Here is a 19,734-nt window from a genome sequence, read left to right on the forward strand (position 1 = left end):
CTGGATGTGTAATGTTAGTAAAAAATATGGCTTTGACTTCTGTGTAAACAGAATTCTCCTGCTGGGATTATAGTTTAGTGTTCTTCCTGGTTAGAAGGGATGCAGAAGAAATTTTGGGGGTAATCCCATTGGCCAACTGGATCTATAGTTCAGGTAGATGGAATGAGGCTCTGGTACTCAGTGTTTTGTTTTTTAAGTGGTCCTTGTGCCCTAAAATTATCCAGAATGTGCAATCTTCTGTCACTAATCAGAGAAAAGACCCCTCCACAGAAAGGGGACTATATGGATTATTTGGTAAAGATTAAAGTACTTGGTGGGCTTCTCTTGTCTGCAGCAGTATTTGGAATTCACTTCAAGGTAGGGCTAGAATACCTCTCTGAGTTAGAGTCTTACATGTGGCAGGGGAATAAAAATGCAATACAAGTGGTTATAATTTGCAAAGGGAGACCTCTTTGCCTATTGGTCTGCTGTGCTACTAGGGGCTGCAGAAAACACTTCACTTGAAAAGATTTCTCCAGGCACATGGTGGTATGTGGATGGGTTTTTGTTTGCTGAATCAGCTAAGGGTATGCATCCCAGGTAGTCTTGTCTCATGTATCATGTGATTAAAAAGGTAGCTCCTGGCAGCTCTAGCACAGCTCTAAAACAAAAACAATGAACTAGAGAAGTGAAGAGTTCACGTATAAACCTCATTTAACCTTAACGAGGGGCCAAATGGTTTAGTTCTGTAGTACTGCTTTAAAGAGCAACTTTTCTACACTAGCACTCTCCTTTAAGTGTTGTGCTGTAGATCAGGGGTCCTCAACATGGTGCCCGCGGGCGCCATGGCACCCACCGGGGCGTCTAAGTGCGCCCGCGTACTGGCCGGCGGACGAGCATCCACCAAAATGCTGCTACCTCTGGATGACGCCGCTTGTCGGCGGCATTTCGGCAGATGCTCGTCCGCCGCCACGGTCCTCCGTGGCTCGTCGTCTGGCGCCTGCCAAACGAAAAAGGTTGGGGACCACTGCTGTAGATTGAGTGACAGGGATTGAGCTAAAAAATTGCAGTGCTCTCCTTCTTATCTCACTAGTTTAAAGAAATCTGTCTGATCTGACTTGAGCTACTGCTAGTCCTTGAAATCATACACCACATGATCCATTTTAAGTTATTCATAGGCATCTTTATCAAGTGCCAGCTCCTCAGTGTGTGGGTTTTTGCTTGGCTTTTATTTTAACTGTGATAGGTGGCAAATGTATGCATAGTCATTCAGCACAGCATGGAAATACTGCTGGCATTGATTTCGCTTAAATATTTCTTTTACTGCAGACCAACGAGTGGAATAAGAACGATGACCGGCTGCTGCAAGCTGTGGAGAATGGAGATCCAGAGAAAGTGGCTTCGCTGCTGGGCAAAAAGGGAGCCAATGCCACCAAACAGGATAGCGAGGGCAAAACTGCGTAAGTCTGTCTACTTTTAAAACTTTGTTTCAATGTCCTCAAGGGATGAGGAAGACAGAGATCATTTCATTTGCAAATTGCCTTGGTAGCCGCAACTACAAAACAAATAAGGATCAGCTTGAAAATAGTCCCTCTTCCCCTTCGTCCTAACGCATTACATGTTAAACAATTGTTTTCTGTTCCAGAGCTGTAGTTACAGTTTGTACTTAAAATGTCTATTCAGAATTTCAGGCCACTTGGTGACATGGATCTAGATTGCTGGGCTGATCGGCAGCTCCCTTGGAAAGGGACTTTTGGCACATTGGAATGTCCAGATTCCATAGTGCATGCTCCAAACAAGAAGAATAGTGTTTCATTAAATCTTTGGGGCTACTTTCCCCATGCAGGTTTGGTGTAGTTACACTGCCAAACCGAAATGGTAGTTGCTTTGATGTTGGCTTTGAATTGACAATATTGCAACAGGGGTTTAAGCCTTACAGAACCTAAAGTACTGGGCTTCCCATTGTGGTTGGCATTTGAGAACAGTGCCTGTGCAGAAGAGCTCTTCATCCTATTTGCAGTTTCAGTAGAAAAGTGAATGTAGTATTTACTCCCCTCTCCCCCACCCCTTTTTCTCTTCTTGTGAAAACTTGCTAACAGGAGCACAGGGGATTACAATCACGGGGAACCCTGTTCCTCCAACCCTTCCATTTGATATCGTATAGAAAACTGATTTCATGAATAAATGAGGAAATAGCTCATTGCTTGGCATCCCATGAGAAAAAAGGCTTTTAAAGATTGCAGGTGGGGGTGGGGGGAAATCATCCTGTCTTGGGAGAGACAGCACAAGACCGTTTCTACCAAGTTCTACAGTACTATCGTAGGCTGTATTTATGGAGTCATGCTGTGCTTCCCACTTGGTCTGTTTCAGTTTGCTGCATCTATTCTATTTCTGGTCTGCATATGAGGAAATTAAATGATGGCAATGACTCATGATGACTTGAGACTTTCTTACCATCGAAGTCTGTGTGAAGTCTGTGTGTTCCAGTTTCTTCAAGAGGGCGTTTTCCCCATTTTAATATGGGTTTTGAACTTTCATGCACATTTTTCTTTTGAAACAAATAATTTGAGATAATTCAAAAGATACGACTGAAGTACTTCAACAGGTATTTTCAGTAGATATGTCAACAGGTATTTTCAGTAGATATGCCTACTGTCCTATTTTTTTACCCAATTCTAAATTAAATAAAACTACTTTTTAGAGCCAGTTTGGTTTTTAGAATCAACTCCACTGTATCCAGTATAACCTCTCTTCTACTCAGGGAGTCAAACCGGTATTTATTTTGGTTTTGTTCGGGTTCAGTTGCATTCAGTGTGTTCGGGTTCAGTTCCAGTTCAAGCCACCAAAAAAAACCCAAACCCAGTTCAGTTACCACTTTGAATTGGTTCAAATCAAATTTCAGTCTCAGTGGATGTAATATCAAAAAAGAGAGATGAAACTTTAACATTGAAACTATTTTGATTGTTGATAGTTTTTTTTTTAACTTTGAGTATTTTCCTAGTGTTTCTGTGTTGTCAAATAAACACAGTTATTTGATGAACAATTTGTTTTAGCAAACAAGAATAACATATTCTTGTAATATTTGCTGTGTTATACTGGATGGCTGTGGTGCAAGGGCAACTGGAGGAAGGCGCAGCCCAGGGATTGGTGATGGTGAGAGGAAGCCTGTCTAAGAGGGAGCAGGGTTGGGGAGCCATTACCTTTTCCCTCGGGCTTGAAGAGTGATTAACTTCTTGGCCCAGGGATCATTCCGCCTCTTCTCTCCCTGGGGGCTGGTGGGAACGGGGGTGTCTCAGATATTGTTCATCTATTTCCTGGGCTTCGTGGTATACAGGCAGCTCCTTGAGCTTTCCAACTCCCTCCCTACTCTTGTGGGTTGACCTCCTGCTAGTCTCATTCTCTTCTCATTATACAGAGACAGGCCTTCCTGGTAGCAATCACGTGCCCATTTGTTACTTTGTTCTCTCCTTTGATAATGAAAATAAGATCATTTAGTTTATTTAAAAAAAAAAATTGAATCTTAAAAATTGCTGAACCTTTTGTTTTAAGCGGTAACCCAATTTTTTTTTGGTTCAGGTTCAGTAGATAGAACAAAGTTATGGTTCAGGTTCAGTTGTGATTCAAATAAAATACCATCTCGAGCCGGTTCTGGTTCAACTGCCTGATTCTATTGAGGGTTTTTGTAGATTTCAAATACAATATGATAGTATGAATTGGGTTCTGACAGTTTTCTTCCCCAGCCCTGGAGGGATACTCTGCAAGCTGTCATGTTTAGTAACCAGGAAGACACTTGCTATCCTATACTAACACTGAAACAGCTATGTGATCTTAAATGAATGGAACAAACCTAGACTGGTGATTTAAAGATCTGTGTTCTCACTAGTTCAGTGTGCTCACTTACTGAGCACTTGATTTAAAATACTCGTTCAGTGGTGTCAGTGAAAATGAGCGTGTTGGAACAAAGGCAAATCCATTTATATGGCTCCAGTTATGCCTCGTGCAAGACCCTGCTTTCAATCCTCATTCCCCCTTAAATGTAGTGAGAAATTTAGCAGATGCACTCAAGTTGTCTCAGTGCCGACCCAATGGATAGCAACTCTGACAAACGAAGAAACTGAGAGGCTGATCTGGAGAAGTGCACCATGTCATTAATAGTGTACCTTGGTGTGGCTTATTGTTCTTGGACTATGGCTCATGAGTTCATGTTTTACGTAATTTTAAAACTGATTTAAAAAGCCTTTTAAAAATGTGGGATATATGCAGTATAGTCTTTTAGCATGGAAAATATCTCATAGTGGAATAAGTGAAACATGAGGGAAAAGGGAGGGAGGGTTGTTCTTTAATATTCTATTCAGTATGTGTGTTTTTTCTGGCTTTCTTTTAACATTTCTTTAAAGCCTGCTTTTTCACAGCCATCATACTCAGTGCTTTACATTCTGTAAGGTTTTCAACTTAAAGTAGACCCCAGAATTCTGGCTGCCCGTAGAGCACTAGTTTGTGCCTCAGCAGCCATTTTTTACTTGCTCTGTCATCTTAAAATTTAGCAGAGCGAGGAAGAAAATCTGGATTATTAGGTAGGGCCCATTTTAGCTCACCCATTAGAAAGTGCATTAAAAGTGGGAGGAGACTTAAAATGGCTGTTGAAACAGCAGCTCTCCATTTTGGGGAAAGGGGCAGTTTAAATTTTTCTTTTCTGATCCTTCATGTCCCACATATCTACTAACTTGTCACCATCCCTTTAACTTAATGGAAATGAGGGCTTTATGTTTCTTAATGAGGATAAACTCTGCCTGGGTGTATCAGCAAAAAGGCCAACAGAGCCAGCTGGAATGTGTCTTTGGACAATAGGTGATCACAGCTATGCTCCAGTTGCACGTTGTGCATTAGTTGCATTCTAGCAGCAGGTCTGAGAGATTCAGACTATTTGGATGCATCATTTATTGATTTATACTGATGTACTAAGTAGTTTACATAATTAGGCTGAAGGTGATGAATCAGAAGAACATAATGGATTAAATTATGTAACAAATTGCATGAGGGGATTAAACACTTCATTATGATGGAATGTGCTTTAGAGTGTAACATTATGAAGTATTCTGTTTTGCGTTACAGATTTGGTTGGCCTAGTGCATTATTTTTCCCCTTAAGGTGTTCCTTTCTTCGCCCCAATCTCCTATTCCTGTTAAGATCTTTGTCTTTGTCCTTTTTTCATTAATGGATCCTTGAGAACAGGAAAATAAATCATTGCACTTGATACTGATTAAATCTATATTGAAACATGACATTCAGTTTTGGACACTGTGTTTTTAAACAAATGAGAGAAGAGCAACTAGTTACAAAAACTTTTTTTGAAAATGAGCTTTATTAAGAAATGTAGCCATGCTCCATCCAGAGACATCACTGTCTACAAGTGTGAAGTGAGGCACTTGTAAAGAAGAAAGGAATAATTTATTCTCATTAGTCACAAGGGACAAAACAAAAATAACTGAATACTAAACCAGACAGAGTGGATATTCACTACTAGGATGACATGTTGCCAAAGGGGTTGTACAGTCGCCAATTTAGGATGAAATGGAGAAGGGGACTAAATATTCCAGCTCTCAACTAAGTCACCACTTAATTGGGACCTTTTCCTGGTAAATTTGGGTGCAGAGGGGCACGATGATGCCTTGGTACCACTTATTCCTGCCAGAACTCCCTCTGCAAGTTAGAGGAACTCTCCCAGCAATGTATTTTACAGTTTCATGAGGCTGATGCTTCAGGGCTTTAAAGACGTGTTGGATTTTCATTTCCTTTAAGACAGTCTTTTTGATAAACAAATTTATGTAAATTAGCTTCATTGGGCAAATACACCTTTTGGCATAGGCTCTTTTGCTCCTACTTATGCTAGATCAAACGTTTGGCAAACATGTTTGTAATTAAATGCTTACTCTGTCTAGTGCAGGGGTTCTCAAACTAGGAGTCAGGACCCCTCAGGGTTGTCAGGAGGTTATTACCTGGGGGGGGTCGCAAGCTGTCAACTTCCAACCCAAACCCCGCTTTGTCTCCAGCATTTATAATGGTGCTAAATATATTAAAAAGTGATTTCAATTTATAAGGGGAGGGGTCACACTCAGAGGCTTGCTATGTGAATGGGGTCCCCAGTACAGAAGTTTGAGACCCACTGATCTAGCACCATCTCCAAAATGATTCATTGTAGTCTTAATCCACTAGCTCTTGTTTCTGTGCAGCTTCCCAAAGCTAAATGTTTCTTTCAGATTTGGATGTTGACCATCTAAAGCCCTCAAAAAAGGGGAGTCTTTAAGTTTCATTAAAGGTTAATTCATACACCAAACGTTCCACTAGTCCAAGGTTGATAAGTTAAAGAAACTGCTGCTGCTGTTGAAAAAGATTTGCATATGAGTTGTGATGTATAAATGGCAGCACTGCCCTGTCCTAAACCTGTTTTGTCTCTATGCCAGCACATTACTGTTAAGCTTTGCTTGTTTCTACAAGATACTGAACTAGAATAGAGTTAAATCCTTATGGCTATTATTAACTTGAAACACTAGATCTTAATAAAATTTTAGCTGCACTTGCATCAGTGCATGTTAAATGCTGACGATGGCACTAAGAAAAGCCTAGAAGCCTCCAAAAATGCATTTATTTTGGGAGTGTCCCAAAGTAACAGTCAGCATGGATTTGTCAGGAACAAATCACGTCAGATCAACCTGATAGCTTTCTTTGACAGGGTAACAAGCCTTTTGGATAGGGGGAAGCTGTAGATGTGGGACATCTTGCCTTTAGTAAAGCTTATGATCCTGTCCTGTATAACCTCCTCATAAATAAACTAGGGAAATATAGTCTAGATGGAGCTACTGTCAGGTGGGTGCATAACTGCTTGGAAAACCGTTCCCAGAGAGTAGTTACCTCCAGTGGTTCACTGTCAAGCTGGAAGGATATATCGAGTGGAGTCCCGCAGGGATCAGTCCTGGCTCTGGTTCTGTTCAGTATCTTCGTTGATGATTTAAATAAAGGCATAGAGAGTACACTTATAAAGTTTGTGGATAACAGGGCCGCCTGGAGGGGGGGGGCACAATTTGCCCCGGGCCCCTGGGGCCCCCACAAGAGTTTTTCGGGGCCCCTGGAGTGGGGTCTTTCACTGCAGGGGCCCCGAAAAACTCTTGCGGGGCCTGGGCCCCCAGAGCTTCTTCCGCTCCAGGTCTTTGGCGGCAATTCGTCAGCGGGGGGTCCTTCCGCTCCAGGTCCCGCCGCCGAAGTGCCCTGAAGACCCGTGGCGGGGGGTTCTTCTGCCCTGGGACCCGCCGCTGAAGTGCCGGGTCTTCAGCGGCTGTTCGGCGGTGGGAAGACCCCAGGCCCCCTGAATCCTCTGGGCAGCCCTGGTGGATAATACCAAGATGGGAGGGATCACAAGTGCTTTGGAGGATGGGATTAACATTCAAAATGATCTGGACAAACTGGAGAAATGGCCTGAAGTAAGTAGGATGAAATTCAATAAGGACTAATGCAAAGTGCTCCACGTAGGAAGGAACAATTAGTTGCACACAAAGAAAATGGGAAATGACTACCTAGGAAGGAGTATTACAGAAAGGGATCTGGGGGTCATGGTGGATCACAAGCTAAGTATGAGTCAACAGTGTAACACTATTGCAAAAAAAAGCAAACATCATTCTGGGATGTATTAGCAGGAGTGTTGTAAGCAAGACATGAGAAGTAATTATTCTTCTCCACTATGCACTTGTTAGGCCTCAACTGGAGTATTGTGTCCAGTTCTGGATGCCACATTTTAGGAAATATATGGGTAAATTGGAGAAAGTAGAGAGGAGAGCAGCAAAAATGGTGAAAGGTCTAGAAAACATGGCCTGTGAGGGAAGATTGAAAAAATTGGGTTTGTTTAGTCTGGAGAAGAGAAGACTGAACATAAGTTTCCAAGTATGTAAAAGTTGTTACAAGGAGGAGGATGAAAATTGTTCTTGTTAACCTCTGAGGCTATGACAAGAAGCAATGAGCTTAAATTGCAGCAAGGGCGGTTTAGTTTGGACATTAGGAAAAACTTCCTAACTGTCAGGGTAGTTAAGCAGTTCAACAAATTACCTGGGGAGATTGTGAAATCTCTGTTCTGGGTTTTTAAGAAAAGGTTAGACCTGTCAGGAATGGTGTAGTTCAGGGTTTCGCAAACTTCATTGCACCGCAGCCCCCATCTGACAACCGAAATTACTGCATGATCCCCGGAAGTGGGACCGGCGGCTGAGCCTCACCACCCAGGCAGGAGGGCCAAAGTCAAAGCCCTGCCGCCCTGAGGGTGCCAAAGCTTGAAGGCTTCAGCCCTGAGCAGTGGGGCTCAGACTTTGGCTTCAGCCCCGAGCCCCAGCAAGTCTGCCATCCCTGGCGACTCCATTAAAATGGGGGCCCAACCCACACTTTGAGAACCGCTGGTCTAGTTTTACTCACTCCTGCCTTGAGTGCAGGGGACTGGACTAGATGGTCTATTGAGGTAGCTTCCAGTCCTACAGTGATTCTATGACTATGTTGTCAATAATACTCAATGGAGAGATCTTTCTAGATAGGTTATATAATTCATATGAACCCAGACTACTTATGGCCCAAAAGCTAAACTGAAAACATAGTACTGAGTATATTCCAGGTCCATACCCTTGTACGCTTATCTTGTATACAGGATTCATTTCTCGTTGTCAATTGAGCACTGTGCCACTCATTTCACTCCTTCATGCTAACTTTTTTTTCCCTCTGATTTTCTGCTACTGAAAAAATCACTCTAATGTACATACCACCTCTGCCTTCCAAAAAGTGACAGGGTGAGAAACTCAAATCATCATAGCTTAATTACCCAATAAAGAGTTGGCTGGATGCAAGTGCTGGGATGGTGATGGACTTTCTCTTCAGGGTGATTTTATTTTGCATATCCTCCTTAACAGAAGCAAAGGAGGAGAAGAATAATCAAGAATTATTGCCAGTCGTTTTCTTTTTAAAACACAGATCTGCTTGCCCATACAATATCTTGAGGGACATGAGAATTTAAAAAAATCAAGTGGCCCTGTTGTTTTGCGGGAAAAAAACTTTTCTTATTGAGACTGTTCTTTACTATCCTAAGGGAAACCTTGAATATAGACTGAACGTGCTATAGCCATAATATTTTCTGTTTCAGGGGAAAAAAGACTCTTGCAGTGAAAACCAGTTTAGGTAAATGGATGATGACTTAGAATCAAATGTATTTGCACAGGGAATCTAGCTAGTATTTGTGACATGCATGGGGAAATCCTAAAACTGTTTCTCTTTCAATAGGATATTATAACAGATTTCAATTTTAAAGGAGCGTACCTTTTTCTTCACTTCCTGTATATTGACTGCATCAGTTAACTAAGTTTTATCAAGTAATTTTCAGCAAATGATATTTTAATCTTCTTGTGTCCTTTCATAACTCATAATCTGTGTAATATGAATGTAAAAAATTGTGTCAAAAACAGAGGCACCTAGAAAAATTCATTTAAGAGGGGAAAACTTTTTTAAGTTAAACATCAATTTCTAAAACTTAAGTGTGGTGGCCACTTTCGAAGACCTGAAATCCTAGTTGTACTGAACGTGTATGTCTCAGCTTTTTGCTTGTGTGTTTATAATGCAATTTTTAAGGACTAACCTTTAACTTTATCTAATCAGATCTGAGCATTGAGAGACTCCCCACTGCACGAGTCCCTTCCATGCACATTGCACCCTGTAGATTACAAGGAATGTTCTGAAGGTCACAATAATAAACAATACTGTTTTATTTATATAGTACTTGTTTTTTCCATTCCTGGATCATATAATTAACAGCTTTTTATAATCTGTTCCACTTTATTATCAGTTAGATAGTAATTATTATGCTCTTCTGAGGTGCATGTCTTTCTAAGCCTAGTTCCAATTTAACAGTTGAGCCACCCCTGACCCCAGCGTCCAAGGATCAGATGGGTAACGTTCAGCTTCAGGCAGGCTATGTAGTTTTATATAAAGCAATGTCATTCTAATAGGTCACTGTTGTTTAAAATGTTTCCAAAGGCTTATGCAGCCAAATATACTGTGCTTGCAGATTTTGATTATGCCAACTGGGTGCTCCTTGCTTACTGCTCTAACCTAGGGCACTAACAGACACATAAAAGGGAGCAACATGCAGTAGTCTTTATTTTAGCGAGTCATAAACCTTCAAAAATAGTCCAGTAGACAGAACTGGTGACTGCTTATTTACCTGGCTTGTATTTCTCTAAATGCTTTATCCTAGCTTCCTCACAGTGGTTATTTTTTCTTCAGCAGCAATGGCAAAATCTTAATTGAAAAGAAGTATGAGCTCTAAACTGTCTATTTTTTCTTGCACACCCCCCAATTCCATTCCTCTTCCTCTCTGAAGGGTCGGACAATGTGTTGTCTTTGGTAAGACATGATTTAAATCTTACAATCTAAATAATACAGTTATTGGGAAATAGGACAATGCCTGTATATTTACTAACTCTGTGTTTTAAGACTTAACTAAAGAAACCAAACATTTTAAGCAGTAGTCTGGAAAATTAGAGTTATGCTCTATAATTTTACCCATCCTTTTTTAGGGCTATTTCCTCTGTAAATAGCAAGTATTGGTATTATGCAATTTAAAAAATTTTTTTACAGATAGTTCTGAACTATTGCTTTAAGTCTGATGCATTTGAAATTTAAAAACCCAGTAAATTTTAAACTTGTACTGTTCTTTGAACTACAATATAAGAACACATGTTCTTGGGATGCCAACTTACTAAAACTCAAATAAGAACATCCCTGTTTTTTCAATTCTGTTAGCACCAGATGCAATTCTTAACGGTCATATTAGATTTTCACACAATAAAATAAATATTTTAGATTAATTTTCTATCCTGTTCTCACCCTTTTCCATGATCCCATGACCCCATGTTACAATTGTATGATTTGGGATTCCCTTGTTGTAACCTCAGGACTTCCTTCTGTTTAGCCATAAACAAGGGGAGGATGGTTGCGACGTCCTGGAACCGTTCATGACCGCCACGAGGGTTGTGATCTCTACTTTGAGAACCCATATGTTAGGACAGCGGTTTCCAAACTTTATTGGCTGACTTACCGCCTTCTTTAAAAATGGTTGGGAAGTCAGAGGATGGAACATCAAGATTATGCACTACAGTTTGAAAGTCCCTGTGCTAGGAGTATTGAGTACTTCAAAAGCTAAATACCTGTCTCCTGAGCGATATACAATTAATGTCTCTGAAAAAGCACAACCAGAAGGAAGAGTATTCAGTTTGGCTCAAAGGTGAGCAGGAATGCAACACCCTGTACTAGGGTCCTAAACTTTTTAAAGATGTTTCACCCTCATGTTTCTTGAATTTTATCCCCCTTCCAATTCTTGCAATGCCAAAGAACAAAACCAGCATTTCAAAACGGCAGCCTTTTAATTCCTCACAGAGTGCCTCTTCTGTTCTGAGCCCTGGTGCTAGCCTTCAGGAGATTCTCAGTCACTATTGGCAGTGATAGCTATCACATGACTTTAAAAGGATAATCGGCCACAAAATTTCAATTCATCAAAAATGTGATCTCTTGGTTTTACAGTAATAATAAATGTATAGGAAGTTTTCCAATCTTAGCCTTGCAGTGGGAGTCAACAGTAATGTGGCAACAAGTCCTGCCAAAGAAAACTTCATGTAAAAAATGAGATTGTTGGATCACAAGTTGAGAGAAAAATAAGGCTTCTGGGATCCCCAAAACCTCTGAACAGCAGCTGGGAGGATATTTTTGCTGAAATTGAGGGCTCAGATCAGGAGTCTAGAGCCTACCAGCTTCTGCACCGTCTGACACCATCACCTCTTTCCCATTAAGACAACAGCCCTTCAGCAGGCTCTCCTTTATTAATCTCTGTACCTTGATGTGATTGAAACAAGATTTTTCATGCACAAGGTACAGGTGGGAGACGGTATAAACCAACAGAATTCTGAGAGTCATTCCAGATTATTTACTGTTGTTGAAAAGGTGTGTAGGGCTTTCACTGGCATGAAGAGAGTTTTACCTACTCAGGATGCTTAGATCTTGCTCCCTACTAAGGTCAGGGGCATCATCGGAGGCTGCGCTTGACCTCTAGAAAAACTGGTTCATGGGGCAGCTCACTGAGTCCTGGATGGATGCTGACTTCTTGCTTTGAGAATTGAGGGCAATTTTGAATTGGGGTTGAGAGCTTTTGTAGATATTATTGCAAATCTTTATGAAGGGTTGCCCTGGGAATACATACATACCAGGAATAAACTCTAGTCCTGATCTACATGAATATTTGTTTTCTGCTCCTGCTAACTACTCAGCATCTTGTATGTGTTGGAGGCTGTCCTGCACTGGGGTACACTGTAGATACGGTTAAGGTTGGCATCAAGCAAGCCAAGTTAAGCATTATATTGAAATTTCATGAGATTGAGCCCCCTTTTCCCATAGGCCCCATTGAAAATCCCACCCTAAAAACTCACATCATTAAAGACAATGAAAAAAACCCAGACATTGGTCTCTAACTATTTAGAAGCTTAGGCTTGGTCTGCACAAGTATGTTATGTTCATGTAGCTACAACACACTAATGCCAACCTAACTCCTGCACTACGTCAGCAGCAGGGCTTCTACCGCCTCTCAGGCTATGGCTATACTTGCACTTCAAAGCGCTACCGCGGCAGTGCTGCGAAGCGCTAAGTGTAGTCAAAGCGCCAGCGCTGGGAGAGAGCTCTCCCAGCGCTGTCCGTACTCCACCTCCCTGTGGGGAATAACGGACAGCGCTGGGAGCGTGGGGCTTTGACCACACTGGCGCTTTGCAGCGCCGCAATTTGCAGCGCTGGAGAGGGTGTGTTTTCACACCCTGCTGCAGCGCTGCAAATTTGCAAGTGTAGCCATGGCCTCAGAGGGGTGGATTACCTATGCCCACAGGAGAAGCTCTCCCAATGGCATAGATAACATCTTCACTGAAGCACTGCAGTGGCGCAGCTGCCTGAGTGCAGCTGTAACATTTTCAGTGTTGACAAGCCTTTACTTTTACTCTCCTGTGACACTTGGAGGGGAAAATAATTGGCAGCTGTTCTGTAAGTGGTGTCTGCTTTTGTTTGACAAAAGTCCTCCATCACCCTCGTTACAGAGGGAGGGACAAGTTGCAGAGTTGAAGCTAACATAGCTGCTTTCTCTTCACAGCTTCAGCTTATCTATTAAGTGACAGAATAGCTGTGTGCTAACATCACTGAAGTCAGCATAACTCTTGTAGCCCTCTTTTATTTTTTAAATATTTACAGCCGCTGCAGTACAGCCGGTAAAGGGAGCTGAGAACAAACACTGTGTTTTAATTTTGTTTATTAACATCAGTGATGGAATGCTTTTTACAATAAATATTTAAAATTCATGAGATACTCATCCATCAATTTATAGAGGTGTTTGAGATGCCAAATCTGAGGCCTGAAAAATAAACCATCCCCTATCTTAACAAATATTCCTTAAGCGTTCTTCAGAAGCTAGTCTTTGCTCTGTTGTGTGTGTGCGTTGTGCCCGTTATGGAGTGCCTGCTCTTTCTGAAAAGGCCACATATATCAAATGCACTCTTGAGAAGAGATGCAGTGAACACAGTGTGAAATTATGGCCTTCGCTGTAATAAATATATACAATGCCATATGTAGATTCTATTCAGTGGCTAAATTGACTTCAGTTTGCAAAACAGAATGTTAATGAACCTGTGTTCGGACCTCACGTTGTCCCCTCCTGCTCTCCCTTTAACTGAGATCATTTTAACCCTGGCACATCTGTAGTGAGGGAACTGCGTGTTTGTTGGAGTTTGTCTGTAGGGGAGCAATTTTGGGAGGGGGGTGGTGAGCGTGTGTGTCTCGTGTATTTTAATTTGTTTTGCACTAATAGACTAGCATGTCATATATGATTGCTGTATTTAGAATATTAAGGATCAGAAGCGAGTCTATTAATAAAGATGCAAGATTTTCCCAGTAAATAGTGTAATTCAAAGTGACTGGTCACTGGCCTGGGATTGTGTGATGCTGACAGGATTCCAGAAAGACTAAACATGGCAGAATTTATTCAGCAGTTGAATAACTGATTATTTTTTAAGGTGCGCATCTTCTCAGAGGTGCTGATGCTGTAGACGTGCACTCAAAGGAAGGTTCAGTAAAATTAACTGAAACGTTCAGTTTTTAATTTTTAGTTTCTAGACTTAGAAAAACAGAAACAAGGCTGGTTTGCCCAATGTGTATGTTAAGTGATGTGAGGCAAACAAGGTGCATGTGGAATGCAACGGTTTGCTAAAGGTAAAGCAGACTAACACGGCTGCTACTCTGAAACCTAAAGGTATCAGTTACCAAGTTCTTAGAGAATATTTTTGTTTGAGAAGTTGCATCATTTAAGTAAGGATACAGTAAGGGCTTGTCTACACTACCAAGTTTTGTTGACAAAACTTATGTCTACACCCAAAAGTCAACTAAACAAAAATCGCCACAACGGTGTCCACACTTGCTCCTTCTGTCAACATATGTCAACATTGGGGACACCATCATTGACAGTGTGAGCAATGCATCGTGGGTATGTATCCCGCAGTGCAGTGTTGTGGGAAGGAAGAGCTGATCACTACGCAAGTTCTCCCACAGCCCTCTCAGCTGCCGAGAGCAGCATCTTGAGTTGCTCTGTGAGCTCTCCCTGCTGAGAAATGGCAAAGCAGCACAGCTGTCTGTCCCCATCCCCCTGCAGTAGCAGTCTGCCTGCTGCTGTGTTCCTAGTGCTGGGCAGAACAGGAGCATTCCAATGATTTGCTCTTTGTTTGTTCCCCAAAAGGAGCAGCACACAGATACTTCCCAGAACTTTGAAAGGGGAAGGACGCATGTCTGCAGGGCAGCAATCAGGGCAGGCATTGTGGGATATTGGCAGAAGCCAGTTCTGTCGACAAAACAATCAGCAGTGTCTACACTGGCTCTTTGTTGACAATAAATGGAGGGGAAAAGACAAAAGTCTCTCATGGGGTGGAAGTTTTTTGTTGCCAAAACTGGGCGTTTTTTGCAACAAAAGTCCCATTATAGTGTGTACGCTCTTGCTGTTTTGTCACCAAAAGGCAGTTTTTGGCCACAAAACTTGGTAGTGTAGATAAGGCCTGAGAAGCTTGTTAGTGTCAAGCAAGCTTTGCCTGTCAAGTAACTTTTTTTAACCTAGGTGTCTAAAGGATTTTGATCTGGTGTATTGATTTCTGAAATAGCTATGATTCAAAATTCTCTTGTTATTGAAATTCAGTTTGCACAGTAGACTGCAGTGCTCCACAGCCTGAAAAGTATAAATAAATTCTTCCTTATTTTCAGAGACTTTACAAAAGTATGTGCCATTGAAAGGGTTCATGTGGCTCAATAAGGGATGGAAGAAGTACTTCTCCATTCTGACAGGTTTCAGAGTGGTAGCCATGTTAGTCTGTATCAGCAAAAAGAACAGGTGTACTTGTGGCACCTTAGAGACTAACAAGTTTATTTGGGCATAAACTTTCGTGGGCTAAAACCCACTTCATCAGATGCATGCAGTGGAAAATACAGTAGGAATATATACACACACAGAGAACATGAAAAAAATAGGTGTTGCCATACCAACTAAAATGAGACTAATCAATTAAGGTGGGCTATTATCAGCAGGAAAAAAAACTTTTGTAGGGATAATCAGGATCATTTCCAACAGTTGACAAGAAGGTGTGAGTAACAGTAGGGGGAAAATTAGCATGGGGAAATAGTTTTTACTTTGTGTAATGACCCATCCGCTCACAGGTCCTATGATGGTGTCCCTTGAATAGGTATGTTCACGTTCTCTGTGTTTATATCTCTTCCTACTGTATTTTCCATTGCATGCATCCGATGAAGTGGGTTTTAGCCCATGAAAGTTTATGCCCAAATAAACTTGTTAGTCTCTAAGGTGCCACAAGTACTCCTCGTTCTTTCTCCATTCTGTATCCCTTCAGACTTTGCGTCCTGTGTTGTGTGTGCTGCTCCCCACCCCATCACCATGAAAGTTGCCAATGGTTTTGTCCACCACATGTCTGGATTAGAATCAAGATGTGTCAAACATCCTTTGTTTAGGGTACTTTGTATACTTGGGGAGCTGGTGATGGAACACTACATGGGGAGGGCTCTGAGTTACTAAAGAGATTTCTTTCCCAGGTTCTTGGCTGGTGGGTCTTGCCTACATGCTCAAGGTCTAACAGATTGTCATATGTGGGGTTGGGAAGGAATTTTCCCCAGGGTCAGATTGGCTGAGACCCGGGGGGGGGGGGGAGTGGGGAGAGATTGCCTTCCTCTGCAGCATGGTGCACAGGTCACTTGCTGGTTTAAAATAGTGTAAATAGTGAATTCTCTGTAACTTGAAGCCTTTAACTAGGGCTATCAATTAATCGCAGTTAACTCACACGATTAACACCAAAAATTAATATTGATTTTAAAAAATTGTGATTAATCACACTGTTAAACAATAGAATACCAATTGAAATTTATTAAATATTTTTGGATGTTTTTCTACATTTTCAAATATATCGATTTCAATAACAACACAGAATGGTGGTTGAAGCATCAAGGGACATAAGAATCGTTAGTGCATCTGGCATGTAAATATCTTGCAGTGCCAGCTACAACAGTGCCTGTTCTCATTTTCAGGTGACATTGTAAACAAGAAGCAGGCAGCATTATCTCCCATAAATGTAAACAAACTTGTTACTATTAGCGACTAGTTGAACAAGAAGTAGGAGTGAGTGGACTTGTAGGCTTTTTTACATTGTTTTGTTTTTGAGTGCAGTTATGTAACCAAAAAAACTACATCTGTAAGTTGCACTTCCATGATAAAGAGATTGCACTTCAGTACTTGTATGAGGTGAATTGAAAAATACTATTTCTTTTGTTTATCATTTTTACAGTGCAAATATTCATAATAAATATAAAGTGAGCACTTTCCATGAGCACTGTACACTTAGTATTTTGTGTTGTAATTGAAATCAATATATTTGAAAATTTAGAAAAGAGCCTAAAATATTTAAATGGTATTCTATTATTGTTTAACAGCGCAATTAATCAAGCAATTAATTTTTTAATCGTGTGATTAGTCACAATTAATTTTTTTAATTGCTTGACAGCCCTATTTTAAACTATAATTTGAGGACTTCAGTAACTCAGCCAGAGGTGAGCGGTCTATTACAGGAGTGGGTGGGTGAGGTTCTGTGTCCTGCAGTGTGAAGGAGGTCAGACTAAATGATCATGATGACCCCTTCTGACCTTACAGTCCATGAGTCTGAATGTATGAAATAAATGCCAACCCGTAAAAATAAAAATATTCCCCAGAACCATTTGTTTTTAAAAGTCTTCATTGACTCAATGTAATTATTGGCCAGTACACTTCTTGTCAAGGAATGAGGTCTGGATTGGACTTGCTGTGGATTGATTCCAGGCACTTATTCTCACATGCCGAGTATACTGCCCCAGGTGCATTCCTAGTTTCCGAGTCCTTTCTCGTGTTGATGGGGTAACCATGGCCAGGTCTCTAAAATGTTGTTATACCGTAACACTTCTACACTGAAACACAAACAGGATTCAGATGGGAACTAAAATAATACTTGTTTGATTATTTTTATTCCTGTCATTGAAACAGAAGTTATAAGACTTCAACTGAGCTAGAATTTGGTAAAAGGAAGGAAGAGGGATAATAGGTTCATGGATGGTTTGGGGGTTTTGGTTTTTTTTATATCCTAGAATGTCACTGAAATATACAAAAGTTCAGCCCAATGCAGTGAACAAGCTGGAGAAGCAGTTGAATAAGGAGTGCAGGATGCTAAAAGATTTCAGGTGGGGGTTTTATCCTGACAGGATACTCTGGCAGGTAACTACTCAGTCTGGACTGGTACAAGACTGGGGAAGATTTCATTTCTATATCTTTATCACGACCACAGAGGCTCCAAGCAGTGCTGTATCTTTATTTTAACAGTCGTGTTTGTTTGTGTGAAGGTATTTGTCTGTCAGGAAATTGTAAATCGAATTGCTGGCAGGCAAGTCATGCTTTTTGAAAGTCAACAAAGATTTGATGTATACATTAGGAATAAAAGAAAAAATGTTCTGCTTTGGGCAGAGATGTTTTTACTCAAAATAAACCTTGACAATAAGTCTAAGTGAGTTCGCAGTGTACTTCAAGCAACATCGCATTTAATTTATTTTTCTGAGCAGAGACAACCCATGTCTGCCAATAGTGGGGGAGCAGAGCTGGCTTCAGGATTGTTACTGAGCATGCTCAGTCCAAGCCAAGAAGCAAATATGGGGGGGAGAGGTACATGACCCTGCCTCCCGTGCCGCCTCTGTTTCTGAGCACTTGGAAGAAAATGACTGAGAACAATGGTGCAGTTTGCCCAGTCGGCACACTCTGGTCCTTGCATGCCATGATACTATATTGACTAGCTCATTAGTCATTTGTCATCCACAATTCCAGAATGTTCTCAAGCACTTTGAGTTTTGCAAAATGTCATCCCATGCCACTTTCAAGCTATGGGGGAATTCTCCTCTGCAGAGAATACTGATTCTACCAAAATACATCTGCTTTGCAGTTCTCTTGGGAGCACTGCTCTCTGAGCACCCTTTGTAGCACAAGGGGTACAAATACCCTAAAGACACATACTTTAGTAGAGTTATTTGTCAAATCTTAACTGCTCTGTAAGTGGAGCAGCTGCAGAACTGAGCTCTTACCAAATAGCTGGAACACATTGTGAGGAGGTTGGTGGTGATGATCTAGAAAATTACCATTTTTAGCTTTGAGGCTAAATTTACAATACAGCTGATAAGACGATACTTGCTGGAACCAGTCCCCTTATCACCTCATCCTCCCACACACAAGTCTGCATTTTTCTGATTCAGTTTGTGTTTTGAAGGTTACTGTGTCTCAGATTAAGACCTAATATTTGTTATACCAGTTCCATTCTGTTCCGTTCTGTTCATATGTCATTTTGTTGCATGTGTGAACCACAAACTTGTTTTAAACGTGTTTTCAAAGCAAGATTCACTTACTAGGAGGTGGCGTTGTAAGTGTTTAAGCAGGGCACTGAGATTGTGTTCCTTTACAAGCACTGCCACTGACTTGCTTGATCAAGTGCTTCTTTCCCAACCTGTAAACTTGGATTAATTCAACTCTCTTACCTTTTGGTAAAGTTCTTAGAGATCCTCTGATGAAAAGCACTGTATAAGGGCTATGTAATAGAAACGACAGTGCACTTACGTGTACTGTACAAACATTAATAAGTGTTATGCTTTCTGGCACTTGGATAAGAACTTCTATCATCACTTCTTCTTGATCTCTTACAGAGATCAACTCTAGAATCAGCTTTAATATCTGATCTCTTTTCTCTCTTACCAACACGGGGGATGGACTTTTTTTAGAAAGAGACCTGTTTGATCAAAGTATTCTGATTCTATGACCAAAAGTATAAAAATCAGTCAACTTTTGATGTTTTAGAAAATGGAATTTCCATTACTGCCTGTTGCTACCTGATATCTATAGCAATTCTGCTGTCTAGAACTTGCTCAGGGATGCCAAATGTAGGTGGCCATTTTGTTGTTAATTTGACAACTAAACACATTTTTCTTCCATCCACACATTTTAGTTATTGTTTGTGTGTGTGTCATTGATGCTCAGTTAATTATACTGAGCTGAATTTTCATCCAATGTTATGGCAGTGCAGTTGCTCTCTGCTTTATCCAGAA

At 41.0% G+C, this 19,734-nt stretch overlaps 1 protein-coding gene across 5 annotated transcripts in view; it reads left to right on the plus strand.

Annotated features, from left to right (window-relative positions):
• Nucleotides 1-19,734, plus strand: part of RAI14 (retinoic acid induced 14) — a 129,595-nt gene that overhangs the window by 77,028 nt on the left and 32,833 nt on the right. For all 5 annotated transcript variants that reach the window (XM_045021695.1, XM_045021699.1, XM_045021698.1 and 2 more), the window contains exon 3: nt 1,309-1,439. In XM_045021695.1, coding sequence (XP_044877630.1) covers nt 1,309-1,439 — 131 coding nt within the window. The remainder of the gene's footprint in view (nt 1-1,308; nt 1,440-19,734) is intronic.

This window comes from Mauremys mutica, chromosome 6 (genome assembly GCF_020497125.1).
Source record: "Mauremys mutica isolate MM-2020 ecotype Southern chromosome 6, ASM2049712v1, whole genome shotgun sequence".
Lineage (NCBI taxonomy): Eukaryota > Metazoa > Chordata > Testudines > Geoemydidae > Mauremys > Mauremys mutica.